This window comes from Bison bison, unplaced genomic scaffold (genome assembly GCF_000754665.1).
Source record: "Bison bison bison isolate TAMUID 2011002044 unplaced genomic scaffold, Bison_UMD1.0 scf7180017864307, whole genome shotgun sequence".
NCBI lineage: Eukaryota > Metazoa > Chordata > Mammalia > Artiodactyla > Bovidae > Bison > Bison bison.
In genome coordinates this window covers 6732036-6759071 of record NW_011494879.1, presented here as the reverse complement: position 1 = coordinate 6759071, position 27036 = coordinate 6732036, and the positions used below count along the sequence as shown (strand labels likewise).

At 36.9% G+C, this 27036-nt stretch overlaps 2 protein-coding genes across 7 annotated transcripts in view; one reads left to right on the top strand and one right to left on the bottom strand.

Annotated features, from left to right (window-relative positions):
* ROCK2 (Rho-associated, coiled-coil containing protein kinase 2) overlaps positions 1-18225 on the top strand; it is a 133134-nt gene extending 114909 nt beyond the window's left edge. For 4 of the 6 annotated variants that reach the window (XM_010852073.1, XM_010852070.1, XM_010852069.1 and 1 more), the window contains 7 exons: positions 1713-1783; positions 2830-2918; positions 3590-3668; positions 4884-5145; positions 5231-5444; positions 13510-13611; positions 14862-18225. In XM_010852073.1, the coding sequence (XP_010850375.1) occupies positions 1713-1783; positions 2830-2918; positions 3590-3668; positions 4884-5145; positions 5231-5444; positions 13510-13597 (803 nt within the window). In that variant the 3' untranslated portion in view covers positions 13598-13611; positions 14862-18225. Of the gene's footprint in view, positions 1-1712; positions 1784-2829; positions 2919-3589; positions 3669-4883; positions 5146-5230; positions 5445-8930; positions 8995-13509; positions 13612-14861 lie in introns of all 6 variants that reach the window. The other 2 variants (XM_010852071.1, XM_010852072.1) reach the window with 2 other exon arrangements.
* Positions 18226-19161: 936 nt separating this feature from the next.
* The window catches only part of PQLC3 (PQ loop repeat containing 3), a 13254-nt gene continuing 5379 nt past the window's right edge, over positions 19162-27036 (bottom strand). The window contains exons 4-7 of the mRNA XM_010852076.1: positions 24321-24378; positions 22719-22839; positions 21915-21956; positions 19162-20233 (exon numbers count right to left, since the gene is read on the bottom strand). Coding sequence (XP_010850378.1) covers positions 20142-20233; positions 21915-21956; positions 22719-22839; positions 24321-24378 — 313 coding nt within the window. The 3' untranslated portion in view covers positions 19162-20141. The remainder of the gene's footprint in view (positions 20234-21914; positions 21957-22718; positions 22840-24320; positions 24379-27036) is intronic.

Genomic DNA, 27036 nt, shown 5'->3' with positions numbered 1-27036 from the left:
GAGTAGTGCTTTATATCGTTTAAGAACATATGGTTTCACTGTCTGTTTTTCCGTTTTTAACCAAGAAGAAATTCTTTCTGAAGTTTCGTATCAAGAATGATGGCACAGAAAAACCATGTGTAGACCGTTTTAGAGGGTATATTTAGGTTTCCCTTGAGTGCTTACTTAGTCCACACTGTGAAAGTGATAAGTGTTAATCGCTCAGTTGCATCAGATGCTTTTTGACCCCATGTACTGTAGCCCTCCAGGCTCTGTTCATGGGATTCCCCAGGCAAGAATACTGGAGTGAATTGCCCTTCCCTTCTCCAAGGGATCTTCCCCACCGAGCGATCAAATCTCTCCTGCATTGCAGGGAGATTCTTTACCTTCTGAACCACCAGGAAGACTAGCCAACATTGTATGTGGCCTTAAAAAAAGTACAAGACAATTTGACCTGATCCTTGTCCTGAAACTAATTATAGTTTAAATGAAGAAACCAGTTGGAAAACCCCAAAAATTGTTATGTTTAATACAAAGTTAGTGTAAGTACAAAAAATGTTTAAACACCACAGGGTATTAGTGCATAAACAGTTAGATGTAAAATCAAATTTAATCTATTAGTTGAATTCAAAGTAAATTTGCTATATTTATTTACATTGTCATCACATTTTCCAGGTATATATCAGTATAAATTATAAGTGATTATATTGAAGTTGTTTCAGATCTTAGCAATAAAATTACTTCAGTCTTACCCATCTTGTTAGAGATCATCTGATTAATCCCTTAAATTGTCGTAGGGCCATGTCTAGACATTCGAGTATATAGCTATTTTTAATGACATCATTTCTGTTCATGGGGTCTGGAAGGTTATTAATGTGAGAGAGAGAGGGAGCGAGTATAAGCACTGGATCAGAGATGTGTCCTGTGTGACTTTCTGTGGGATTGTTCTGAGAGTTGAAGAAAATTTATGTAAGGTGTCTAGCACAGTTCAGACACAAAGTAGGTGACAGCTACTTTTATTATTAGATAACCTCCAAAAAAGCTTACTTCATGTAATCATTTCACTAAAATAAACTGATCAGATACCATTAGAACAGATTCTGAGGATGCAGAGTTTTCTTGGCTGAACTAGAATTTTACTGATTTTACTATTTTAGAATTTAGGAATCTTTTGGCTTTTTGCTGCTTATTAGCTAGATTTGATCTATAATTTACACAGTTTTACTTCATTTTATTTAAAACCATTCTAACAGTCCATTTTCTCTAAAACCATTCTAACAGTCCATTTTCTCTGAACATTTAATTACTCACAGAAAATATTTTGTCTTCAAAGTTGTGTACTATATCTGTAGTTAGGCCTTCTTCCAAAGGAAAGATAGAGGATTCTGATACAGTTGTACCAATGAGAATAGACAGCTGGTTTTCATTTTTGCAACTTTTCTGCGGAACTTTGCAAATGCATGAATTTAATTAATGGGGCATTTGACATTATAAACTACAGGATATATATTTCCAATGTGATATAACCTGGATTTCGTTTTGCATTGTATAACTTGCTTATACTGATCCTACATTATTATTATATGTTAGATGATTATTATATGTTATATGTTAGATGATTATATGTATAAATTCTGAAGGGCATATTTGCTTGTGACTTATATTAAAATTTTTTAAGTTCCTCATTTTCTTAAGAGATTTGTTGTACTTATATTCATATGTTGTGCTTATAGAATCAAGACTAGAAGGATGGCTTTCATTGCCTGTGCGAAACAACACTAAGAAATTTGGATGGGTTAAAAAGGTAATTGATACTTTTGAATCAATACTTGATTTTGAATCAATACCTTGAATACTTTTGAATCAGGGTCTTCTGTTTTACTTTTGGTTTAGCTGTAGCCATTTCACTTTTGTCATTGTAAGATATAGATAACCAGAACTTTTAGACACGTAAAACTTGTTTGTACTTTGTGATTTGGAATAATTAATTTTATATATCTTTGTTTTAAAAAAAGAAACTTTTCATCGTTAACATGTTGTTAATAATAAAACAGATTTTGGTGTTAGGAAAATAGAAGGCTGTATTGACTTTGGTGCCTTTGCTGTTTCCAGGAAGACAACTCTAGATATGACAGAAAGTCCCAGATATTTCTTTTCCTCTGTTACTATGATTATTGATATTATGTTCATATTCGAGAAGTGTCTTAGCTTTATGGCTGCTGTAACAAAATACCACAGACAGAGTAGCTTATGAACAACAGAGATTTATTTCTCATGGTTCTGGAGGCTGGAAGTCCAAGATAAGGAATCAGCCAGCATGATTGGGTTCTGGTAAAGGTCTTTTTCCAGGTTGCAGACTTCTTGCTCTATCCTCATGGTGTAAGGGGTGGGAATTTCTCTGGAATCCCCTTTATAAGGGCACTAATCCCCTTCATGAGGTCTCTAGTGTCATGGCCTAATCACCTTCCCAAGACCCCACTTCCTAATATCATTACATTAGGTAATGATGTAAATTCATTAACATATGACTTTGGGAGAATATAACCATTCAAACCATAGCAATAAAGTTGCTTACGCTTTTGGATCTTAGAGCTAAATCAGCCCAAAAATTAGTTGAATTTGTCCCCCGCCCGCCCCCCACCCTGCATTTTGCTTACTTAAAATGTATACTAACAGATCTGTTCTTATTTTAAGGAAGACTTTTTTAAAGGATACATTGATAGCTTTTTAGGTATTTAACATATATTTTATATGATCTTTATTGCTAATGTAGAATTTATTTTCAAAGAAAAACAAGTAAGATATATATTAACTTAATCATTGTTTAATTACTTTCCTCCTTTTTAACAGTATGTGATTGTAAGCAGTAAGAAGATCCTTTTCTATGACAGTGAACAAGATAAAGAACAATCTAATCCTTACATGGTTTTAGATATAGAGTAAGTATTTTTATTAGAATATTTGTTATTGTTGTTCAGTCGCTAAGTCGTGTCTGACTTTTTGCGACCCCCATGGACTGCAGCGCGCTAGGCTTCCCTGTCCTTTACCATCTCCCGGAGTTGGCTTACGCTCATGTCCGTTGAGTCGGTGATGCCATCCAACCATGAGAATATTTTGTAACTTTATCTTTTAAAGTTTAAGAAAGTAGTGTGACCTTTTGTCAAGTTAGTGTAATTTATTAGTCATATAGTACATGTATATACTCATATAGTAAATGCTACTATACTGTTGTTAGATTTTCTTATATTTGTTTCATACAGATGAAAGTTTGGCATATAAAGTTGGCTAAAATGTCTCTATTTCATGAGTTTTCAATATGTTGTTTTCTGAAACTAATTAGAAAATTTCTGACTTACTGAAAATTTCTCAAAATCTCAAGGAGTGATTGAATTTATAGAGCTCTAACATTCTAATAAGAGTCAGAGTTGTTCAGTTGCTCAGTCGTGTCCAACTCTGCAACCCCATGAGCTTCAGCACACCAGGCTTCCCTGTCCTTTGCCATTTCCCAGAGTCAGAGTAGTCAGTTTTAATTTCTGACATGAGTATAAGAAAACTGATATAATCTGATCCTTTGGTAATACTTTACTCTTTTATTAAAAATCTTTTATAGCAAGTTATTTCATGTCCGACCAGTTACACAGACAGATGTATATAGAGCAGATGCTAAAGAAATTCCAAGGATATTCCAGGTAAATGGTTTTATTTTGTGATTTATTTTGTTTTGTTCTTTTCACCTTTATACATTTTCAGCATGACATGACATAACGAATTTCTTTATTCTTGGGGCTTTTTCAGATTATCTTTCTTCACTTTTTGTCCCATTTAAAGGTGGTTTGTTCATTTGTGACTTTCATGCTTATCCTGTTGGATACATCTTAAATTCTTCTCTCCATCTTACTTGTTGAAGTCAGTAGTCTGTAGTGTATTTATATCATGTTTCTAGCCTTTGATATCCTTTTGTTCAAGGTTATGACTTTGTTTTAAATTTTTATTTTTAATTGGAGGATAATTATTTATAGTATTGTGATGATTTCTGCCATAATCAACATTAATCAGCCATAGGTATACATACGTCCCCTCCCTCTTGAACCTCGCTCCCCATCCCACCCCTCTCAGTCATCACAGAGTACCGGCTTTGGGATCCCTGTGGGTTACAGCATTTTTTGAGCATGAATGTTCTATTTTGGTTTTATGCTCAGTGCTCTAGAAAGTTAAAAAAGTTGCTTGTGAAGTTAAATTATGCACCCAAGAACCCTTTTACTTCCAATTTAAGGTGAAGCCAAATTCTTCCCTTTATTTCTTCCATTTTTAAATAGTTACACCAACCATGAATCCCTTCTGGTAAAAGCTGTAGTGCTTGGTGTACTGTAGGGAAGCTGGCAGCTTTTTTTCTGGGTACTTAGCAAGTTTGTTTGGAATATCTTATACATCCTTTCCTCTTTTCCTTTTTTCCTCAATTCTCCAAATACAAATCTTTTCAATTAAAACTATTTGCAGTTATCACTGAGTGGTCTGTTTTTGAGAATTATAGAGCCACAGTTCATCTCTTCAGGTGATTGTTTTGAAAATTCCCTCCCAAGAAAAGCTTTCTAACACTAGTCAAGTGAAGATTTATCTTTGGCTAGCCTATTGTGAAAAATGTGCTGAAACATAGGAAGATAACATGGAGAAAATAAGGAGGCGTCATTTGAACAGGATTGATTCTTTCGAGATGTGAACCACAGTGACTGGCTAGTGACTTTATTCATCTGAGCTCTTAATTACAACCTACCACCACTTGAACAACTAATGCATTTTTGTCTCATTGAATAGTTTAGACTAATTTTATTTATACTATAAGGATTATTACTACATTAAAATAGCTAACATTTGAAGATACTCATTTTTCTTTATGGTGTTTGTAGATTCTGTATGCCAACGAAGGAGAAAGTAAGAAGGAACAAGAATTTCCAGTGGAGCCAGTGGGAGAAAAATCAAATTATATTTGCCACAAGGGACATGAATTTATTCCTACTCTGTATCATTTCCCAACCAACTGTGAGGCATGTATGAAGCCATTGTGGCACATGTTTAAACCCCCTCCTGCTTTAGAGTGCCGTCGCTGTCATATTAAATGTCATAAAGATCACATGGACAAAAAGGAGGAAATTATAGCGCCTTGCAAAGGTAAATAATAAATCACTTGCTCAATTAATATTACTTATGTTCAGATCATTTGAAACATTAAATTTTCTCATATATTTCTTTATAGTGTATTATGATATTTCATCGGCAAAGAATCTATTGTTATTGGCAAATTCTACAGAAGAGCAGCAAAAGTGGGTTAGTCGGTTAGTGAAAAAAATACCTAAAAAGCCTCCAGCTCCAGACCCTTTTGCACGGTCATCTCCTAGAACGTCAATGAAAATACAACAAAACCAGTCTATTCGACGGCCAAGTCGACAACTTGCTCCAAACAAACCAAGGTAATAAATTAAAATGTGGCAAAAATTAAAGCGTTAAAAAAATATTTTACTATTTGTGCTCAAATTACAAACTTTACTAATTACAGTTTTTCTTTGCTTGGTATTTTCACGATGTGTGGAATACCAAAAGTTTGAAACTATTTCATTGCTATTCAAACTGTTTCAAAACTATTTCATTCATTGGTTCAGCTGGATATAATAAATTTACTTACTAAATCACAAACATATATTACATTCAACCAAAAATACATAAAAGGCTCAATTTTGTCATGTGTATGTATATAGTCATAATATTTTATGATTTTATAAACACACTGACTTAATCTGTTGCTTTACCAGACAAGATGCACACCTAGACCTTTAAGTGTCGTGTATACACATTCTGTTTTTATTATTGCAAACCTCTTTAACCTCCTTTATATTAGATGACTTAGGGGGTAGGACTGAAATCTTAACTCTTAATTCAAGTATTCAGATAAAACAAGTAATATAGATCAGCTTTTAAAATGCAAATAGGAACTAATGAATATAGTGGGCATTTCTTGTAGTTGGGGTGAAGTTGGGAATATGGAGTAAGGTTAGAGATGATTATTGCACAAAAGCATTTTGATGGAGCCGTTTTCATTAGCTACATTATAGTAATTTCACTACATTATAGTAATTTTTGACACAAAATCATTTCTTGATTACTAGCTAATACAGTATTTATAAATAAATACTGCTCTTCATTGAAATGAACATGACGATTTGGTTAGCTGAAGGATAAAGTACACACTTAAATCATGTATCTGATTCCAGTTTCCTTTTAAACACAGAACCTTCTATATTTGAATAGTGATGTGCATTGGCTGTAATATCAGAAATATTTTCATTCTAGCCAAACGTCATACATGAAACTTTTCTTGAAGCTAAAATCTTGAACTTTTCTTGAATTATTTCTTGAAGGAAATAATTTAGAATGGAAAAGGTAGATTGGTGTTTCATTTCAGTGAAAAGGTTGAATTTTTGTGTGAGGTATCAGTCAGTCAGTTCAGTCGCTCAGTCGTGTCCATCTCTTTGCGACCCCATGAACCACAGCACACCAGCCCTCTCTGTCCATCACAAACTCCCAGAGTTTACCCAAACTAATGTCCATTGAGTCAGTGATGCCATCTAACCATTTCATCCTCTGTCGTCCCCTTCTCCTCCTGCCCCCAATCCCTCCCAGCATCAGAGTCTTTTCAAATGAGTCAGCTCTTTGCATCAGATGGCCAAAATATTGGAGTTTCAGCTTCAACATCAGTCCTTCCAGTGAAAACCCAGGACTGATTTCCTTTAGGAGGGACTGTTTGGATCTCCTGGCAGTCCAAGGGACTCTCAAGAGTCTTCTCCAACACCACAGTTCAAAAGCATCAATTCTTCTGCGCTCAGCTTTTCTTATAGTCCACTCTCACATCCATACCTGACCACTGGAAAAACCATAGCCTTGACTAGATGGACCTTTGTTGCCAAAGTAATGTCTCTGCTTTTTCCTGTGCTGTCTAGGTTGGTCATAACTTTCCTTACAAGGAGTAAGCGTCTTTTAATTTTATGGCTGCAATCACCATCTGCAGTGATTTTGGAGCCCTCACAAATAAAGTCTGACACTGTTTCCCCATCTATTTGCCATGAAGTAATGGGACCGGATGCCATGATCTTCCTTTTCTGAATGTTGAGCTTTAAGCCAACTTTTCACTCTCTTTCACTTTCATCAAGAGGCTCTTTAATTGTTCTTCACTTTCTGCCATAAGGGTAGTGTCATCTACATATCTGAAGTTATTGATATTTCTCCCGGCAGTCTTGATTCCAGCTTGTGCTTCCTCCAGCCCAGTATTTCTCATGATGTACTCTGCATATAAGTTAAATAAGCAGGGTGACAATATACAGCCTTGACGTACTCCTTTTCCTGTTTGGAACCAGTCTGTTGTTCCATGTCCGTTCTAACTTTTGCTTCCTGACCTGCATACAGGTTTCTCAAGAGGCAGGTCAGGTGGTCTGGTATTCCCATCTCTTTCAGAATTTTCCACAATTTACTGTGATCCACACAGTCAAAGGCTTTGGCACAGTCAATAAAGCAGAAATAGATGTTTTTCTGGAACTCTCTAGCTTTTTTGATGATCCAGCGGATGTTGGCAATTTGATCTCTGGTTCCTCTGCCTTTTCTAAATCCAGCTTGAACATCTAGAAGTTCACGGCTCACGTACTGTTGAAGCACGGCTTGGAGAATTTTGAGCATTACTTTGCTAGTGTGTGAGATGAGTGCAATTGTGCAGTAGTTTGAGCATTCTTTGGCATTGCCTTTCTTTGGGATTGGAATGAAAACTGACCTTTTCTAGTCCTGAGGCCACTGCTGAGTTTTCCAAATTTGCTGGCATATTGAGTGCAGCACTTTCACAGCATCATCTTTTAGGATTTGAAATAGCTCAGCTGGAATTCCATCACCTCCACTAGCTTTGTTTGTAGTGATACTTCCTAAGGCCCACTTGACTTCACATTCCAGGATGTCTGGCTCTAGTTGAGTGATCACACCATCATGATTATCTGGGTCTTGAAGAACTTTTTTGCATAGTTCTTCTGTGTATTCTTGCCACCTCTTCTTAATATCTTTTGCTTCTATTAGGTCCCTACCATTTCTGTCCTTTATTGAGCCCATCTTTGCATGAAATGTTCCCTTGGTATCTCTAATTTTCTTGAAGAGATCTCTAGTCTTTCCTATTCTATTGTTTTCCTGTATTTCTTTGTTTTGATCCCTGAGGAAGGCTTTCTTATCTCTCCTTGCTGTTCTTTGGAACTCTGCATTCAAATGGGTATATCTTTCCTTTTCTCCTTTGGTTTTCGCTTCTCTTCTTTTCACAGCTGTTTATATGTGAGAAAAGAGATATGGTATGGTAAAGCTAAATATTGTAGAATTAGTGATTATATGATAGTAATTGACCTGAATAAACTCAGAGAATTCAGAGACACTGAAGATCATTCCATGTACCTAGTGTAAAACATCTAAAAATTAAATTTCTATTATTAATATTGTAGAACCATTAATGCATAAATACCAAGCTATTTTAATATCTTACAATATATAGTGCTTTATGCTTCCAACATGCTTCCATATCCTATTCTCTCTTTTAACTTCCTATGTATTCTATCATTTGATCTTCAAAATACTCGTGGAGTAGAATAGGTGCTTTTTTTTTTTTCCAGACTCTAGGAAGGCAGATAATTTGGTTAGATTCAGGACTATAAGAACTCAAGTTTTTTTAGTATATTTTATTCTTTTGTGCTATTTTAGAAGTTAATGATTTCACTACATATGATAACACAGTTTATGAAGCAGTTTTCAGACTGAGTGAAACATGTTTCAGTTACATAAATTTTCATGTTCACCGACTGATAATTTTCTTGCCTCCCCCACTTCAGCATTACAGTTCATTTGAAAGCACATTTACTTTAATTTTTGTTACTTTTTTTTAGTTCTGGCCCTGCCCTTCGAATCATTCTTCATTGATTTTTTAAAAATACATTTTGCATAGCAACAGTAAGTAATAGGGATTTCTATTTTCACAACTATGCATGTAGATAAAACTAATACCAAAACTGGCTGTAAAATATATAGGGATTTTTTTTGACATTTTAAAATCTAATATGCTCTTTGAAATTCTAAATGAAAAGATGGGCAAATTTATAATGTTGCATTTTATTATGCCTCTGCAACATTATTTCCATTGCTTTTAACACCTTTGCCTCCATTGCTTCATTAATTCATAAAATTGTATCTGTGTCTGTCCTTATGTGAATAACCCTGCATTTTGCATTCCATTTTGGGTGTTACATTTTAGGAGTGGCATACACAAATTGGAGGGTATACAGAAGGGAATCACTGAGGGAGTAGTGGGCCATTTGATGGTGTTACACATGTAGCAAGTGGATGAACTGTAAGTCTTCTGAGGAGGTGATCTGAAAGGATGGGAGATCGTAAATAACAGTAAAGACTTAAAGGATTTTTCCTTGGAAGAACCAAGCAGAGAGGCACATTCTAAATTAGCAGGGAAAGCTATCAAGCAATCAGATGTGCAAAATTGAAAGAATGGGCTTGCTCTAGCATGGCGAGTGCCCTGTCACCACAGGTGTGCGTCTGGTTTAGATGACTGGCTGGCAGAACTGGGAGGGAACAGTGCTCTTCCGTCTGTCCTGTGTATGCAGTGTGATGTCGAGTAGCATGGCTCGAGAGGGGAGTCAAGCCTTGGACCAGATGATCTTTAATACCTGCTAATTTATAACGTATTCTTATAGACAAATGGGTAGAGCTTTAAAGCACTATCCAAGAAAATGTAGGAACAGAATATCTGGTTTGTATTAACAGTGATTTAATATGTAGCTCTTCATTTGTGCTCATTTAATATTAGCAGTCTAGCTTTCAGTTCAGTTCAGTCGCTCAGCCATGTCTGACTCTTTGCGACCCATGAACTGCAGCACGCCAGGCCTCCCTGTCCATCACCAACTCCTGGAGTCTAGCTTTAGTTGAACCAGTTAATTCACATGGTATCTTTCTTAAAACAAATGTTTGGCTTCATTAGACATCATCACATATGTACATTCCTAAACACACTAAAACATAGCACCCATAAATATTCATCTAGTCTTTTTTTTTTTTTTAAGTTTACCTTTGTTAACAACTGCATCATTGCATTTTTTTCCTTTGGCTTCTGTCATGTTCTTGTTCTGAGTCTCCTTTTACATCTCTTTGCAGCGCTTCCCTTTTTCTGTAGTTCTGAAGTGCTTGAAGTAATGTGTGTTAGCTACTATTATTATTTATAATAACATTTCTGAGAGCATATTATATTATGCCAGGCTCTCTTCTGAGAACTTTAACTGTACTAACTTATTCATCCTCATAACCACCCTGGGATTTAGTGGTTCTGTTTTACAGATGAGGAGACTAAGACACCGAAATGTTGTGTGCCCAGTGTCACACAGCTCACGAGCACCAGGGCCATGAGTTTAGATCCAGATAAGCTAGTTCCAGATCCTGTGTGTTCGGCTGTTTCACACTTCTCTGCCTCATGGTGATTCAAGGAGACTTGAATTAATTGGCAGTCTATAAAACATAATGTGTAGAATGCTATTCTAGAAGAAAGTTATTTTTCTTTAATTTGAATTAAAATACTATGCTAGAAAAGTAAGAAATGGGTGACTAAAATGCTCACTTTTGATGAACACAGTTTGGAGAGATCCTCATTTGTTCCAGTGCAAGACACAAAATGTTGGTCCCTGCTGAGGGCTTTTCTCTTCAATTTTCTATAAAGATTTTTTTTGAAGCCATGCATAAAAATATAAAGCAGAAATACAACAAATACTTGTTTTAGAAAATAAAGCATTACCAGTACAGTTAAAACTTAAGGGTAGGGGAAGCTAATATTTTATCATTATTTCATCTTTATTCTTTTCCAGTTTTAAATATTAGAACATTATTAGACTAGTTGGAAAAGATAATAAAGTTATATACAACTTGATGTATCAAAATTAAATTCATAAATGAAATAGAAGAAAATAAGGGAATATGTATCTGATCTTGGATTCAAAAGGAATTTCCTAAGAATAAAAGCAAAGAAAGTAAAAGATTGACTAACCAAAAATTAAAGACTTGTAGATTTTAAAAATGCCACACATTTTACAACACACATGAGAAAGATGGGTTAGTGTGTTTATGCATGGAGTTCTTATATAAGTCAAAAGGAGATTGACTTTTCCCAATGTAAAAATTAGGAACATATAGGTATTACCATAAGTATGAAGAAGTTATCAACCTGATTATTAAGCAAAGAAATTAAAACTATATTGTAAAACGGTTCTCACCTGCCAAAATGATAAAGATTAAAAAACTTGGTAAGATGTAAAGAAATGACCCACTTATATGCTGCCAGTAGAACTCAAAACTCAGTGCACCTCCTCTGCAGCAGTCTTTGGCGATGTTTCATAGGCCTGAAGTGTATAGCCATTGATCAGTTAACATGTTGTTTATTATGGAGGTATGAACAAGAGTTTTGGGAGAACAAAGGAAATCGTGGAGAATTCTGCCATTAAACCATCAAGAAAAGTCTCAGAAAGATGGAGGACTAGTAATTTGCCAGGCAAAGAAGTAAGAGAAAAGAAAGTTTTAGGCAAAATATTATATGCAGAGGCACTGGTTGTCAGGGTTATATGTGTGTTTGCACCGTTGTATGGGGTTACGGTGGGGAGAGGGTCAGAATAGAAAGGGGAAGAAGGTAACACTGGAGAGAAAGCTCTGGGCCAGATTGAAAAGGACTGAGTTCATCACTATGCTAGAGGAGTCTTGATTTTGTTCTAATAGGAGGCTTTCAACAAGAGATTATTAGTATGTTTTGACTTAATGAGATCCTGAACTAAAATACTGACAGTAAAAATGGAGAGAAGAAATCAAGTTAAAGACAGATTTTTTTTAAGTTGATATGACAAGAATAAGATGACTGACCGGGAGCGATTGAGGCAGAGGTTTTAAGGGAAGTCTCATCATGCGTTCCCTGGGCCTCCCTGGTGGCTCAGCTGGAAAGAATCTGCCTGCAATGCTGGAGACCTGGGTTCGATCCCTGGGTTGGGAATATCCCCTGGAGAAGAGAAAGGCTACCCACTCTAGTATTCTGACCTGGAGAATTCCATGGACTGTGTAGTCCATGGGTCGCAAACAGTCAAACACGAGTGAGCAACTTTTGCTTTCACTCATCATGCATTACACTGATAGCCTAGTGATGAGACTTTTAAAATCTGAAGATTGTGACCTGGGCACACACTTCACACATTCTTCAGAGGTTTTGGAAGGATATGAGATGCATATTTTTCATAAAAGTATGCTAAAACAGGGACTTGGATACATAGGAAGAACTGATCTCAGTCTCCCAAGTAGTAGAGTTGAAACCATAGCTATACATGTAAGGCTAAATAAATGAGTATGTACTTGGCTGTGCTATGTTTTAAGGGAATAAATAATTATATCTGAGTTTGTGTACTTATATTTTGTATTTAGTGCATATTGAAGTAGAGTAATTTTAGTTGATTTGTTTACTTTTAAATTAGGGTAATAATCATCCATCAACCTACCCTGTCAGTGATTCTCAAAGTCAACCAGCTGTATCAGAATTCATCTCAAAATTCATCTTAAAAATGCAAATACTTCCCACCCACCTTACCCCCAATTTAATTATAACAGAATCTCTTGAGATGAAGCCTGGAAATGTACATTATACATAGCATTGGGTAAATCATATACACTAAAGTTTAAGAACCAATTGCATAGTAACTATAGATGAGTTTTGGGGACCAGGTGAGTTCCTTGGCACAAATGTATTCATGGGTGTCACAGTTATAAACAATGAGAAAGTTACTTATGTTTTTAAAAATAAAAATGATTGCAATATTAGGTGATTGCATTGAATTGGAAAGGAAAGATACCCCAGTTCTAAGTCTTAATTTATTTGGCCAAGATAAGTTGCTAATGCTTCTTATCTACCTTTGATTTTTCCCTTATCTGTAGTTTTATGGAAGGCTTAACCTTTGGTGACCCATTGAACAAGTAGGGTCCTGCAGGAATTGAGAAAGCTACATTCTTAGAATTAATCGTCTTTCATACTAGGGTTTATGGTACAACTCTGGGAAAATGTGAGCTGACAATCCGGGCACTTCTGTGAAGGGAACATTGACACATGTTGAGCTTTCATAATTCTTAAATGGGGCATCAGGGTGGCTACATTTTTATGTCGGCCCAGTGGAAAGAAGATTGTGTCTTACTCCTGAATATTATCTGTGTCCTCTGTTCTGTGATGGTTTGGAAGGTATACCTGGTCAACATGATTATGTGTATTTGCATATAAAGAGAAAGACTTCTTTGAGTGCTTCCATCTCAATTTTAATCATGTTGTTATCAGTGAAGGGAGAGTTAAAATGTTTACAGCGTAACGTGTGATTTTTCGATCATAGGATATTAAGTTGTTGTTTCTAAAGAGTGTTAGAGTATAAACTTGCAAACCTCCTATTGCAGATTGCTTGATTTGGCATTTAAAGACTGGGATTGGTCATTTGATGATGTTGATGGTGGTGATGAGGATGACGATGTTTTTGATTTCTGAAGAAGTTAAATGGGGTAAATCAAAAAATGAGAAATGAGTTGTTTTAGTTTTTCCAAGTAGTGCATGTGGTTTGCACTTTGGGTTTTCATTCTTTTTTTACCAGTTTGAAATTTTATTGAGTTGTTTTGGATAGTATATATTTGAAAAATAGTCTTCAGACAAGTTTCTAACTGAAATTTCTATGTTAAGTATGAAAGCAAAATGCTATGTTCAGATTCCTTATTGGCTATATATTTTCAATACAGTTGGAATTATAATTTTTTATCTTAGGAATGAAACATGTAGAAATAACAAATGGAGCTAATTCTGATACTTTCTGTTCATTCCAAATAAGTCATATGCAGACAAGTAAAATTTACAGTGTTTTCAAGTTCTTACAGCTGTATTAGTTTGTGAACATAGCATGGGATTCCTTCTCCCTCCATCCCTCTCTTCTTGCCCTCTCTTTCCCTTTTTCTAACTTGCAAGAATTGAAACCATAAAAACTTTGATAAATGCTGTGAACTGGCTGTTTCTGATTTTGCTTTTTTTGTGTGATGTGAAATGTTTACTTTTTGAAAATTTAATGTTACTTTTGCTGAAGAATGCTAATGGTATGCTGTGAAAGCATCTTATGCTTTTAGAAAATGTCATTTGGTTAATAGAGGCTAACAGAAATTTGAATGAAAACTGAACCTCATGAGTTAAACCTTTTATATAGAATGAATGTAAAAGAAATAATGTCTATCTTAACCTAAGTAACATGTTGCAAAGTACATACTTAAATCACAAATTATTTGGATCTGTTTATAACCAGGATTTACAGAGTATTTTTTACATATATTTACTACAACAGTGTGTTTGTTCCCACTTCATAGATTTTTTAAATGTGGCATAGGGTGAAACAGCCAAGTAGAGCCTGCTCCTTCGGTCCACTCTTCTTTCACCCACACGAGGAAGCTAACAGTTAAACCTCAAATCAGACAGGTTCACTTGAGTTATTCATTGACATACCATCTCACCTTAATAGCCAGTTAACCATATTAAAACTTGTGTGTCATGTTTGTGGGCAATATGAAAAAATACAAGGAAGAATATAATTGCATGTAGCTTGAAATAAGAAAAGTAAGAGTAAATATGCTATATGCATGATTTAGATGTTAAAAGTATAGTAGCTGGAAGACTGTAGAGTTTGATGTAAATGGAATGCCTTTTCAAAGAACTGATCACAATCTCTTAAATTATTTCACTGTATCAACTGACTTTATTTTCCTTTTCTTTCCAGCTAACTGCCTTCTGTGAATGCAGTCATTATTCAAGGTGATCATATTCTTCTAGTTGAAACAAGACTGAAATATGATGGCCCAAAATTTATTAAAAAGTTATATTTTCCTGAGAGACTAATACACATATATATTCCCTCTATTCCTGCAATATAAATTCTAAATCTTGAATAGGTTTTCTGGGCTCCTTTGGAGCAACAAGTTGAACCAACAGTGATTGGTTAATAGAATAAGAATATCATGTGCAACTCTTCCAGACTTGTTCCATAAAGCTCTCCTAGCATCACTCACACTACATTGCATAAAGGATTTAGAAGAGTTACAGAAATCATCTTTTCAGCTTCAACAGAGAGATTTCACCAGCACATTTGCCAGAAGAATCTGGGAATGGATTCCACTACAGTGATAGAGACTGCGTCTTTAAGAAGTGACCATTGTAGTGTGTGTGTGAACAGACACACACACATACACACACACACACACACATAGTACTGTAATACTGCAAGAGGGTTTTTTAACTTCCCACTTTATTTTTTTATAAACATTAATCAGATATCATTACTTACTGCAGTTGTAACTATGCACTTGTATAAAGCCATAATGTTGGAGTTTATATCACTCATTGTGTGTACCTGCTGGAAGCTGCATGTTCATGTTTAAGCAGTTATTGTAACAAGAAGTTTGAAGTTAATTATATCAGTTTCTTAATGCTTTGTAATAGGCAATTTTACCCATTTTGAATGCCTTAATTTAATTTTTTTCAAGATATCCACCCTTTCCTGTATTTAAAACAAAACAAAAAAAGTATTTGCCAGCTCTTAGGATGCAAATTTGCTTTGCAGAAGAAAATTAGTGCACTATTTTTACGCATAGTAGTTATCATTGTCAGCCTATTTTGATTGTATAACAGAATTTTGTTTAAGTATTGGTGATAGAAACAGTAATGGGTAGGATTGGAACTAATATATCTTTTATGTATATCTATTTCTCATCTGACCTCTTTTACAGACCTCAGTATTAGTGTGTGACTATGAAACATTTTCTTTGCTTTAATTTGCTGGTTACCCTAGGTGTGTTTTTATTTCTGATAAAGCATTTGTGACTTTTTATATTTTCACATTCAAGATTCAAAAAATTGTCTCAAATACAAAGAAAACTAAGACATACTGTAGATATATTTTAAGTATTTAAGTGTGATCCCGTAAACACATGACTGTGTATGGCAGCATTTCATTATTGTGGCTGGGAAGCAGTGGCCTCAAAGGCACTTAATTTTTATTTTTTTAAATGCTATTCAAGTTACATACAGTTTATGCAGGACTATTCCTGCTTTATTTCTCATTATCCCAGAAAAGTATATGTTTTATACTGCTACAGTGTACATCAGTGGTGAGAATCAAGTAAGGAAAAATTCTGTGGTCTTCTGTCATCCTCTCTGTGGATATTCATGTGCACAGAGTTTGGCATGATACTGACATACATCATCCAATATTTCTATGAAGGAAGTAGACATTTTTCATTGATTCCTTCTGGGGTCAGTGTTGAGGTGTTTAAAGAGTTAGATCCCCAATTATAGATACTATTGTGGAAATTGAAGAGTGGCCTTTGGCTGCTGATGTACTGAAACTGAATCTTGTTCTTACATTGTCCAGGCTGCACTCTTCCATGCTGTCTGTGCTAAAACTAGATATGCATGCCATTTCCCTTGCAGGTATGTTCTGGTTCGGGGGCACAGCTCTTTTTTTTTTTTAAGTAAGATTAAAAAATGAAAAATATATAAAATTTATATAGAATAAATATTTCCATTCATTAGACTTGTTAAAAGGAGACTGAATTAATATTTTATATAGAGATTTTGTTACACTATGGGAGGTTCTATCATATTATTCTGAATTGGAGAGTATATATATATATTTTTAATAAACTTTATTAAGGTGAAATAATTTGAAGTTTACACATGAGTAATTGAAATATTTGAGTAAAAATGGCAAAAGTTTAAATTTTGAATGCTGTATATATATTAGAGAATATGGAGAATCATGGTGTGATGCAACTATAAAAGGAAAATTAATGTGAAGTTTTTTGGGGGGCAAAGAGATCCTAAGGGGCAAAAAAAAATCTCTCCATGAAGATTCTTTACATTATATGGTTTGACATAAGGATTTATAAGGTCATTTGTCCAGCCAGTGGAAATGTGCTTAATAAAAAATTCTGACCTTGGGTAAGAATTTGCTTTATACCCTGTTGCTGGTTTCATGTACATACATGAGTGCATGCCCCCATCCAAATGTTTTCTTCCCAACACTCATTAAATATGACATTGACTTGGTCTAACAACCTGCTTTTGTGCCAGTTTCTTTTTCTTGAGGCTCCAAAACCTCCAAGATAAAGTTAAGACCGAAAGTTGCTTGTTTCCTCACACCTGATTTCTCCTAGAGCCACAAATACCTCCTTTTGAGAACTAAGAAGTAGTGAATACTGGGATTTTCTTAGTTGGGTTGTTTTTTGTTTTTGTTTTTTTTTACTTTTGTGGGAATACTGAGGCAAAGCAGAAGGAAAACTGGTGCCAGGGTTACTGCTGAGGATGACTGTCTAGTGCATGTTGAAAAGTATTAATTAAAAAAAATGCTACCTAGAAGCAAACTTAAAAAAAAAAACACCTAAGTTTAAAATGCTCTGGAGCTAACTAAAGGATAAGTATACCAATAAATCTAAAATAAAGGTGAGTTATTTTTAAGATTAACCTGTTACACCATTCTGGCTGTGAAGGCTCTTCTTTATCCCAGTTTATCTGTAGATGCTCAAGAAAAAATACTCTAGGTTGCCAAACCACAATTTGAGAAGTTATGCTGCTGCTGTTAATCTATTACAGGATTTGGGTGGTAAAATAGAGAAGCTGGACACTATATTACCTTATGGAAACATGCTTTAAATAACATGTTTTAAAAACCCAATGAGAGCAAGTCACTTCTGAGTTTCTTGATCTCTGTTGACACTGCTCCTGACTCACCTCTCCTCCCCTGGAATAAGACGTCAGTTTCCCTGTATTGTGAAGATACCATAGTTGGTTTGTAAAGCACTTTGAAGAATAAGCACTGTGTGACAGTGCTAGATATTATGTTTGGGGGGTTCTCTCCTTGATTCCCTTCCCCATAATAATGAGTTTTGTTTGGGGTTGTAATAAGTTATGAATTGCATGGTTTAGATAATCATAAATATTTGATCAGCTGTCCCCTTGAACAAAAATCGTGGGGCTTCCCCCCCCCCCCGTTTTTTTTTAAATTCTGTTGCATCTTTGTAGTATTGTAATTGTATTTTATGCCTGCTTTTTATATTAAAAATTAAATAAAAGAAATTAAGACATAAGCATTTTCCTACTTTTCCTGTGAAATACTCTTGCAACCTTCTAAAATTAACCCCCCAAAATTACCTTCCCTTAAAAGAGGGGTATAGCAAAGAAATCTTAATTGAGGTTACACACTTGGGGATGTTCAGCCCCTATCGCTTAATCCATGGAGAAATACAAAATCAAATTTCAACTAGGAGTTTGTATCTAACATCAGTATTTTAAGGAACATGCAAAATTGAGAATCTCATTTGAGTGTCAAGGATAAGGAAAAGAAGCAGTCTATTTTGGTAGAATAGTGTGCTGACAAGTAGTTTTCTAGAAAGAACTTTTTGATAATCAGTGGGGTCTTTTCTAGGATACCTTGCTGGCTATCTGATCTGGGACAGATTATTCAGTATGGGCTTCAGTATTTTCATCTGTAAAATGGAGACTGTTTACCTACAGGATTCTTGTGGGATTAATGATGTGTACAGAATATTTGGGATGGCTCTAATGCATGTTCCTTTCCCTTCCAAAGGGGAAAAATTGAGAACCCTCCACCTACGATACTATATTTTCTCTAAGGAGTTGCTTTAAGCATTGATAAAGTATAGAAGGGGAAAAATTGAGAACTCTCCACCTATGATACTATATTTTCTCTAAGGAGTTGCTTTAAGCATTGATAAAGTATATCTAAATAAAATATTTGTTGGACTAAAAAAATCACACAGTTTATACTACTTGGCAGATGATAACTGCATATGAGAAAAGATTTACTTGGACTTTTTAAAAAATGTTAACTATAATTTTTAAAACTATAGAATGAATGACTTGTTTTTTTATTTTTAGATGCCGTGTTTCTCTTCCTGTTGGTCCCAAGCAGTAGTTCTAAAAGGATTAGTCTATATTTTTAAAACTGCACCTTACCTAACTTAAAGCTAATCACATTAAAACAATTCTGTTTTAAGACTCAGAAGAGTTCAAAATAAGTTTATTTTACACAGGAAACATTTTCTAATAAACATCATTTACTTACTGCATATAATAGAATAATGCTACTCAATTATTAGGTGAATGTTTTTAAATGTTAGGTCTTATAAGCTTTTATAGGAAAATACAGTGGATAATCTTAACAGCATGTTTAGAGTATGATACCATAATGAGAATTAAATCCATGAGAGCTTGGCAGAACCCAGCAATACCCTTCGCTGCATATATTTTCAGTAGGCAAACTCTGGTTGAGGTTGGCTGTATTTTGTACCAAATTCCAGTAACAGTTAATTGTGCAGGTGGAATCCTTTTAAAAATGGCAGCACTGTGCTTGAATCTCGAAGTATATTGGGATTGCCTCTTCATAAGTAGAGATTGCTGGTATCTTTTGTTACGAAATGCTTAAAGGTACAGTATGAAGTTAGAGAACTACTTTGGTATATGCGTTCAAACCAGTTACATTTTTGCTTGCCTTGATATCTTTGCCAAGGAGGTATTTCATGATAATATGATATAATAAGGCCATCCTATTACATCTGTATTACAACATTCATCCCAGAAGTGGACCCTGGTTAAGTTATTAAAATTTCCAAAATCCCACTGCATTCATGTGCATTTGTGTTTTGGAGAGGATGTATTTCTTAAAATATTTTAAAAGTTGAGAAGTAGATGTAATTAGTTCCCAGAATAAGGGTCAAAGCTACCTCCTCAGAATGGGCTTTCTGGAAGACTTCCATCCATCACCAGCTTTCTCAGAATTGCAGATGTCTTAAGTGCTACCTTAACCTAATAAAGTAGGCGCAGAGGATTTTTAAAAATCAGCATTTTTTAAAAAGTGTTTAATTGGGCTTTTTCAAGTCTAAAGTATCTTTGGCACGGTTGACTAAACTTATGATTTAGCAGTGAGCTTTTTTTTCCTTTGGTTCTGTTATTCAGAATCCACTTTGTGTATAGGAATAATCCATCATTCAGACTTTATATTGGTCTTCCGGTAGTGAAGTATTGTAGCAGTTACCCATATGTTTAAGGCCAGCATGATCACGAAACGTGTAAGAACTGAAATCAGTCAAAAAAGAAAAGTGTGTATTAAAAAATACTGTTTTCACATAAAATCACCACCTTCTCTAAGCAGAAGCCTAAATAGGCTTAACGTCGCCTACCCACCACCCAAAAGGAAACAGAACTATGGATCATGTCAATGTTAGTGCAGCTGTGGCTCCAAATATTTCTGGGGGAGAAATGGTCTTATCATTACTACCTCTGGCCACTTGGCCTGACTTCATGAATAATTTCATCTTAAATGCTTAATTTGGAGGAATCTGACTCTGGTTGGTAAATGCTACAACTTTTTAAAAACCTGTTATCATTTTTTAAGTCTTAAGGGTGGTGGTATCTTAGAAAATTCCATGTTAATTAAGCAAAAAGTGGTACACTGCAATCAGTTAAGATAATTCTGAAAAATGTCAAGGTATGTTTTATATTAAAGTAACCATGACAATGTGGCTTTTTGTTAAAAAGGAAAAAATAATCTCAATGACTTGATGAACACTCCTGATAAATAAGGTTTATGAGACTTAATGTGTCTTTGGGGTTGTAAAACACTTTTAAGATAGATGAACTGTTTTTAAGAGATTATTCTCAGATATACTGGTCACTTTCATGAACAGCTGTCACCTTAGATATAAAACAAATCACAATTAGAAGATTCTTGACCTTTTAAAATCAATTTTTAATATGAAATTTGTTTTGTTATTCAATTATGGTTTGACTCTCCTTTGCATGCAGAGAATTCACATCCTGTAGGGAAGCCTCAGGTTTCTCCCTTCCCCACTTGACTCAGGTATACACTCTGGCCAGACACTTTTCAACCCTTCTCTCAGAGCTAATGTAAAGTACTTGAGCCAAAGATAAAACCCTGGGATGGGACTAGCAAATGCATCCTGCTGCTTTGTGGCACTATGTCTCAGATAAAATGAACTTATTTAAAAGGTCTACACACCAAGGACACATTTCTAGTCTTCATAGAATAAATCACCCTACCTGTTTTAATAATTTTTCCAAAGATTTATATGCTTGAAAACTCAGCCTAAGGAATGAACGACATTCTCTTTAACCCAAGTTTGTTTTCTCCTCCATCATGGTAACCCTTTAAAAATAACAGAACAAGGAATGGAGTAAAATGATTGTGTCAGTCCCGATCCTGCTGCCTGTGGGCAGTTCTCTGAGGCTCCCTGCCATTGCCTTCCCTCTCATTAGACTCAACCTGGGGCTCTCCCGCCAGCCCTGCTGGTGTTGCTCCATCCTCCTTGCTCACAACCTCCATATGTGCTGCTCCTTGTTAACAGTCTCTTCGCTCGTCATCCCTCTCCCCTTCAAATTCATCTTCCCAGCTCCCTCCAACTATGTCAGGCTTCCTTGTTAGGTGCTCATCCTGTCCTCATTCGAAACACTTTACAATATTTTTCAAACATTGTGTGATGACCTCACTCTTCATTTCCACTGCTAGAGTGGAAGCTTTATGAAGATAGGAATCGACTATCTTGTGCATGTTCTATCTTGGATATGGCAAGAGGGTGCTTAGCACTATACATGGAGACTGATGAGGGCCTGCAGTATACTGCAGCTAGCTTCCAGTGGGGCTAAACTGGCTCCGTTAAACCCCAAGATAATTTACAAGTGAAGGAGGCAGATGCCGTAAAGTTCAAAGAGGACGTGGGCAGAAAAATATTGCGCTTACTTGTAAGATCATTGGTGGTCATTAAAGTTGTCATTATTCTTGCTGTAAAAGAAAGATTTCAGCAATAAATATCAACTTCTCAGACATTTCAGTACTTAGCAAATATCTTTCCATTTTAAATACAGGAATACACGCTAACTGTTCTTGAAAGATCTGAGTAGAAGAGAACCCTGGATGGAGAAGCTAGTAGTTTAAGATTTTAGAAGAAACATGAAAAAGTATAATTCAAATATCAACAATTAGTAAATCTAGTGAATGTAATAGCTCTGGATATTTTAAAAATGTTCCTACCTAGAGTATATATTCATTTTAGGTAGTTCCTGCAAGAATCCAAATGAACAGCGGAAATTCTAAAGTTGAGACCAAACACACTATGGCTCCAGGAAAACTCCACTGCTGCAAATTATGTTCATTCACAAAAGTCAATGTACGATTCTCATCTCTTCAATTTATTACATCATAAACATTCATATGTTTAAAACAAGTTAGTGGATTTAATATAATCAACTTGATGCTTTGCAAACATCAGGAGGACTGTTAATAATAGGTCATATTTTTGGAGAAAAGTGTCCTTTTACATTTTTTTAGCAACTGAAATACAGATCTTGCAAAAAATGGAGAGTGGTGTGCACGAAATCAGTCTTATAAATAAGGATACACTAGAGATTCAAGAGTTAACATGCAAAGGATTTAAGCTCAAGGGATTATGACCCTTGGACATCAAGTTAGCACACCCCTCTAGGCAGACACCCCCCACACACACACCAACAGGGGACACCCCATCAATTAGAGTTGTGTTCTTACCTGCACAAGTATAAGAAGCGAGGGTCCATGTCAGGGTGCTCACGGCTCCTGAGTCCCTGCTCTTCCACAGGTACTGGAGCTGTGCAAACTTACTGGCTGCACTGATGAAAGTGCATAAATTCTGTTTGAAGATAAAACAGGAGGAAGGACTCCCTTAGTTTCAAATGCAGAAGAGCACCAGATACTGAAAGCCCCTTTGAGGGGAGAAGGGGGGTTATGCTTTTCGGGATTCCCCAATCAGGGATTGAACCTGGACCACCAGAGTCCTAGCCACTGGACCACCAGGGAGTTCCCTGAAAGCACTTTTGAAATCAAGCTTTCATGTCAAGTAATAACCAACTTGCACAAGGACAAAAGCCAAGTTTCATGATAAAGAATGGAGGCAGCAGCAGCATTCTTAGGTCTAACCCACCAACCCCTTCAGGTGAGTAACCAATGTGCAGCAGCAGGTAGGATGTAACCGAGGGTAAAAATCTGCAACGGCCACAAAGGCTTATCTGTCCCCACCTGCCAATAATAAGTTGATGTATAGATAGTACAGTAGAGAGTGGGGGCACCATACTGCTTTGCACTGAGATTTATAAACTCAAAGCAGCAAGCTGGGGCGCATCAGCTCTGAGTTTCCGGCTGTTCTGATGAGCCACGTGGTGAGACTCCAGCCCTGTGCTCCATGACCTCTGCTCCCCAATGAGGTTAAGAGTACAGCACCCTCTACCCTGAGCCAGGCTCAGGCTGCCATGGTAATGTCACAAGGCTGAGAGCCAAGTCCACTTTCCAACAAGATGCTGGAGGTAGAATGGGTCGAAATCCAGGAGTTCGGGTGTGGCCAGCAGTGACCACCAATTAGTTCTGCTCCTTTTCCCATGAGGTAGAAAAGTTCATGTCAACCACCATTTGATTTTTGGTCAAATGCTTCCTGACCTGCTATCAGAATCCTATTCTTACAGCAAGGAATTTCTGGCCCTTAACCAAGGAAGGAAAAAGAATACAGCACTTACCTTTTTCCAAGGAAGAAAAAAAAGTGTTTAGGGGGCAAAGTTAGAAAAATAATGAGTATCATCCATATATAATTACTAACCTGATAATATGGCACTAGTGGCAAAGAACCCACCTCCCAATGCAGGAAATGTAAGAGACATGGGTTCCATCCCTGGGTTGGCAGGAGGAAATGGCAACCCACTCCGGTATTCTTGCTTGGAGAATCCCCATGGACAGAGGAGCCTGACGGGCTACAGTCCATTGGGTCACAAAGAGTCGGACACAACTGAAGTGACCTAGCACCCAACCTGAAACTCTTCACTTCATGCTCAGTTCTTCACTCGACTACTAACTCCACAATCTGGTTCTCGAGGGCTCCCCCCACCAAATGAAGTAAAAATATTGTGCCATACATTTAAGTGAGAATAATGTATTTTTAATATTCGGATAGCACTGGGCTTTCATCCCAGCATGCTTTGGTACAGCTGCAAAGCACAGGGGTGCTTTCGACACAGCGGGTTGAACACTGGATCTATAAAACTGTTTGCAGGGCAGATGTCACAAGGAAAAGAGGGAAGACAGACTGCTGTGAACACACGTTCTTCTCTGGGGCAGTTTACTCACCATGGCCAGATCTAGGATCCACTGCTGCAGAGTGAGGATGAACCAAGCAGACACACAGCTTACCACATGCTAAGGGACATAGCAACGGCTTGTTGGCTGGCAGTTCCACCACCCGCCCGTGGAAACAAACCAAGAACACAGAGGTTACACGTCTAAGCCAAGTGTGGACTGGGAACAACTCTGCTAGAACTTGTCAGTTTGGAAAAGACAAAAGTGGTCCAGGTGAACACTTGCTAAGGAGTTCAAAAGCACAGAAGCAGAATTCTGGAAGAAAATTACAAAGAACCCTGTGTTCTTGGACCCATCCTAGGGCTGGGAACGTTCCAGATGATCTCAACTGCCCATTTTATTCTTGACCATGTAGACCTCTCCAACATAATGTCAACAGTTAACGCACCTTTGATGTAAGATGTGACACAGTATATTTTTATTATTTTAAAACATGAAATTGTGGGATCAGAAGCCTCCAGGGTCTAGCCATATCAGTCTGATTAAAAGCCAAAATAATCACAGCAGTCTAGAAAGTGAAAGTCGCTCCGTCATGTCTGACTCTTTGTGACCCCATGGACAGTCCATGGAATTCTCCAGGCCAGAATACTGGAGTGAGTAGCCTTTTCCTTCTCCAGCTGAGCCACCAGGGAAGCCCAAGAATACTGGAGTGGGTAGCCATTCCCTTCTCCAGTGGATCTTCCCGACCGAGGAATCAAACTGGGATCTCTTGCATTGCAGGCGGATTCTTTACCAACTGAACTATCAGGGAAGGATCCTCATTTGCTATCATCTCTTCCAGAATCATTCCATTCCAGACACAATAGTATTGCTATTCCTTGAATATTTTCAAGCATACTTCATCTGAGCCCTCATATACTTAACTGTTTATCCTCTTCTTAGGAAACTTTTTCACCTGATATCTTTATGGCTTGTTGGCTCACTTCCTTCAAGTGTTTACTCGTATATTACCTTTTCAATAAGTAGCTCCTTGTCCACCCTATGTAAAACTGAGATACCTCCTGTCTATTACCTGTCAGTGCTTTATTTTTCTCTGTAACTCATACCATGCAACATTCAATATATTTAGCTTATTAAATATGGGTTTCTTTCCCACATAACTTTTGTGAGCACAAAAAGACTGTGCGTAGAACAAGACTGGCTCATAATGCATGTTCAAGGATCGACTAAAAAACTAGTTAAACACTTAGGATGCCTGATACAGGAGACGTCTTCTGCAAAATTGTTGTCACGTGAAACTGTTTACTGGTTTCCTCTTTCCTGCTAACTCCAGTGTAGAAATGACACAGTTGGGTAGAGCAATGCTAGGAGACAGGAGAAATGATACCTGAGTGCCATCAAGCTCAGTGATGCTGCAGGAAGACAGCCCGGCTAGAGAAGCAGAAACAAACACAGAAGTTGGTGGCCAGGCCAGGGCGAGGATGGCCAGGAGCCTCTGCCGTGACCACAGGCAAGTCATTTTGCTTCTCTCAGCCTTGGTTTGCTTATCTGCAAAATGGGACTTAATATTCCTTTACCCCATTCATCTCCTCACTGCTTTGTGGCATACTGTAGGGACTCAAGAGGCTGCCAGGATTACAATTAATAACATTATTTAAATGAAGAGCTTTGAAACAATCTCTGTGCTCAGGTCAGTGGAACGAAATACAAGTCGATACCAGAAAAGGCAACCTGAATCTAGGAGGAGGAATTTTGTTTTTCAAACTCTCTAATTTGAATTTTAAACTACTGTTGCCCAATTCTGTACCATTGCACCTCATTCCACTCATTCGACACACATTTTATAAAACTTAAGCAGCCGTAGCAGCAACTGAGATCCTAGAGATGACTTATTTGTAGAGTAGCCAGACAGCAAATTAAAATACAAGACATCCAGTTAAACTGGAATCTCAGATCAACAACAAGTGATTTTTTAGCATAAGCATGTCCTGCATAGTATATGGGACCTACTATTACTTATAAAAAAAATGCACTATTAACATGGCCACCCTGCTTACTTGCGCTCTGTAAGTCACAACTGGAAGAAGGAGGTTATAAACATATTGCTGATACCTAGAGTTGCCATCGGAGAAGGCAATGGCACCCCACTCCAGTACTTTTGCCTGGAAAATTCCATGGATGGAGGAGCCTGGTAGGCTGTAGTCCAAGGGGTCACTAGAGTCGGACACGACTGAGCAACTTCACTTTCACTTTTCACTTTCATGCATTGGAGAAGGAAATGGCAACCCACTCCAGTGTTCTTGCCTGGAGAATCCCAGGGATGGGGGAGCCTGGTGGGCAGCCATCTATGGGGTTGCACAGAGTCGGACACAACTGACGCGACTTAGCAGCAACAGCAGCAGAGTTGCCATCAGCACCCACATTTTCTAACCTACAGCTCACCATTTGCACAAAGCTGCTGCATTTTATTTAAAAAGTAAATCCCACTATGCTTTTCATCTTTAAAGTACTTTTTCTAAAGCTTTTTTTAATCAGCTAGGGCTGACCTTGAAGCATTGAGGGGCAGTACAGTCATGCGCTCCCTCTTTTTTTGCAGAGGAAAACTTAGTCTGGGGGCTTACCACTCGATCCAACAGCGGAGGGTCAGGACTCAGTCCGCACCCAGCTCCCTTCTGCAGACAGGCTTTTAGTACAACAGCCACATGACCCTGCCACCTGCTCAGCTCCCCTTGTACTCCTGGTATTGTCATTCTGGAAACAACCCTAA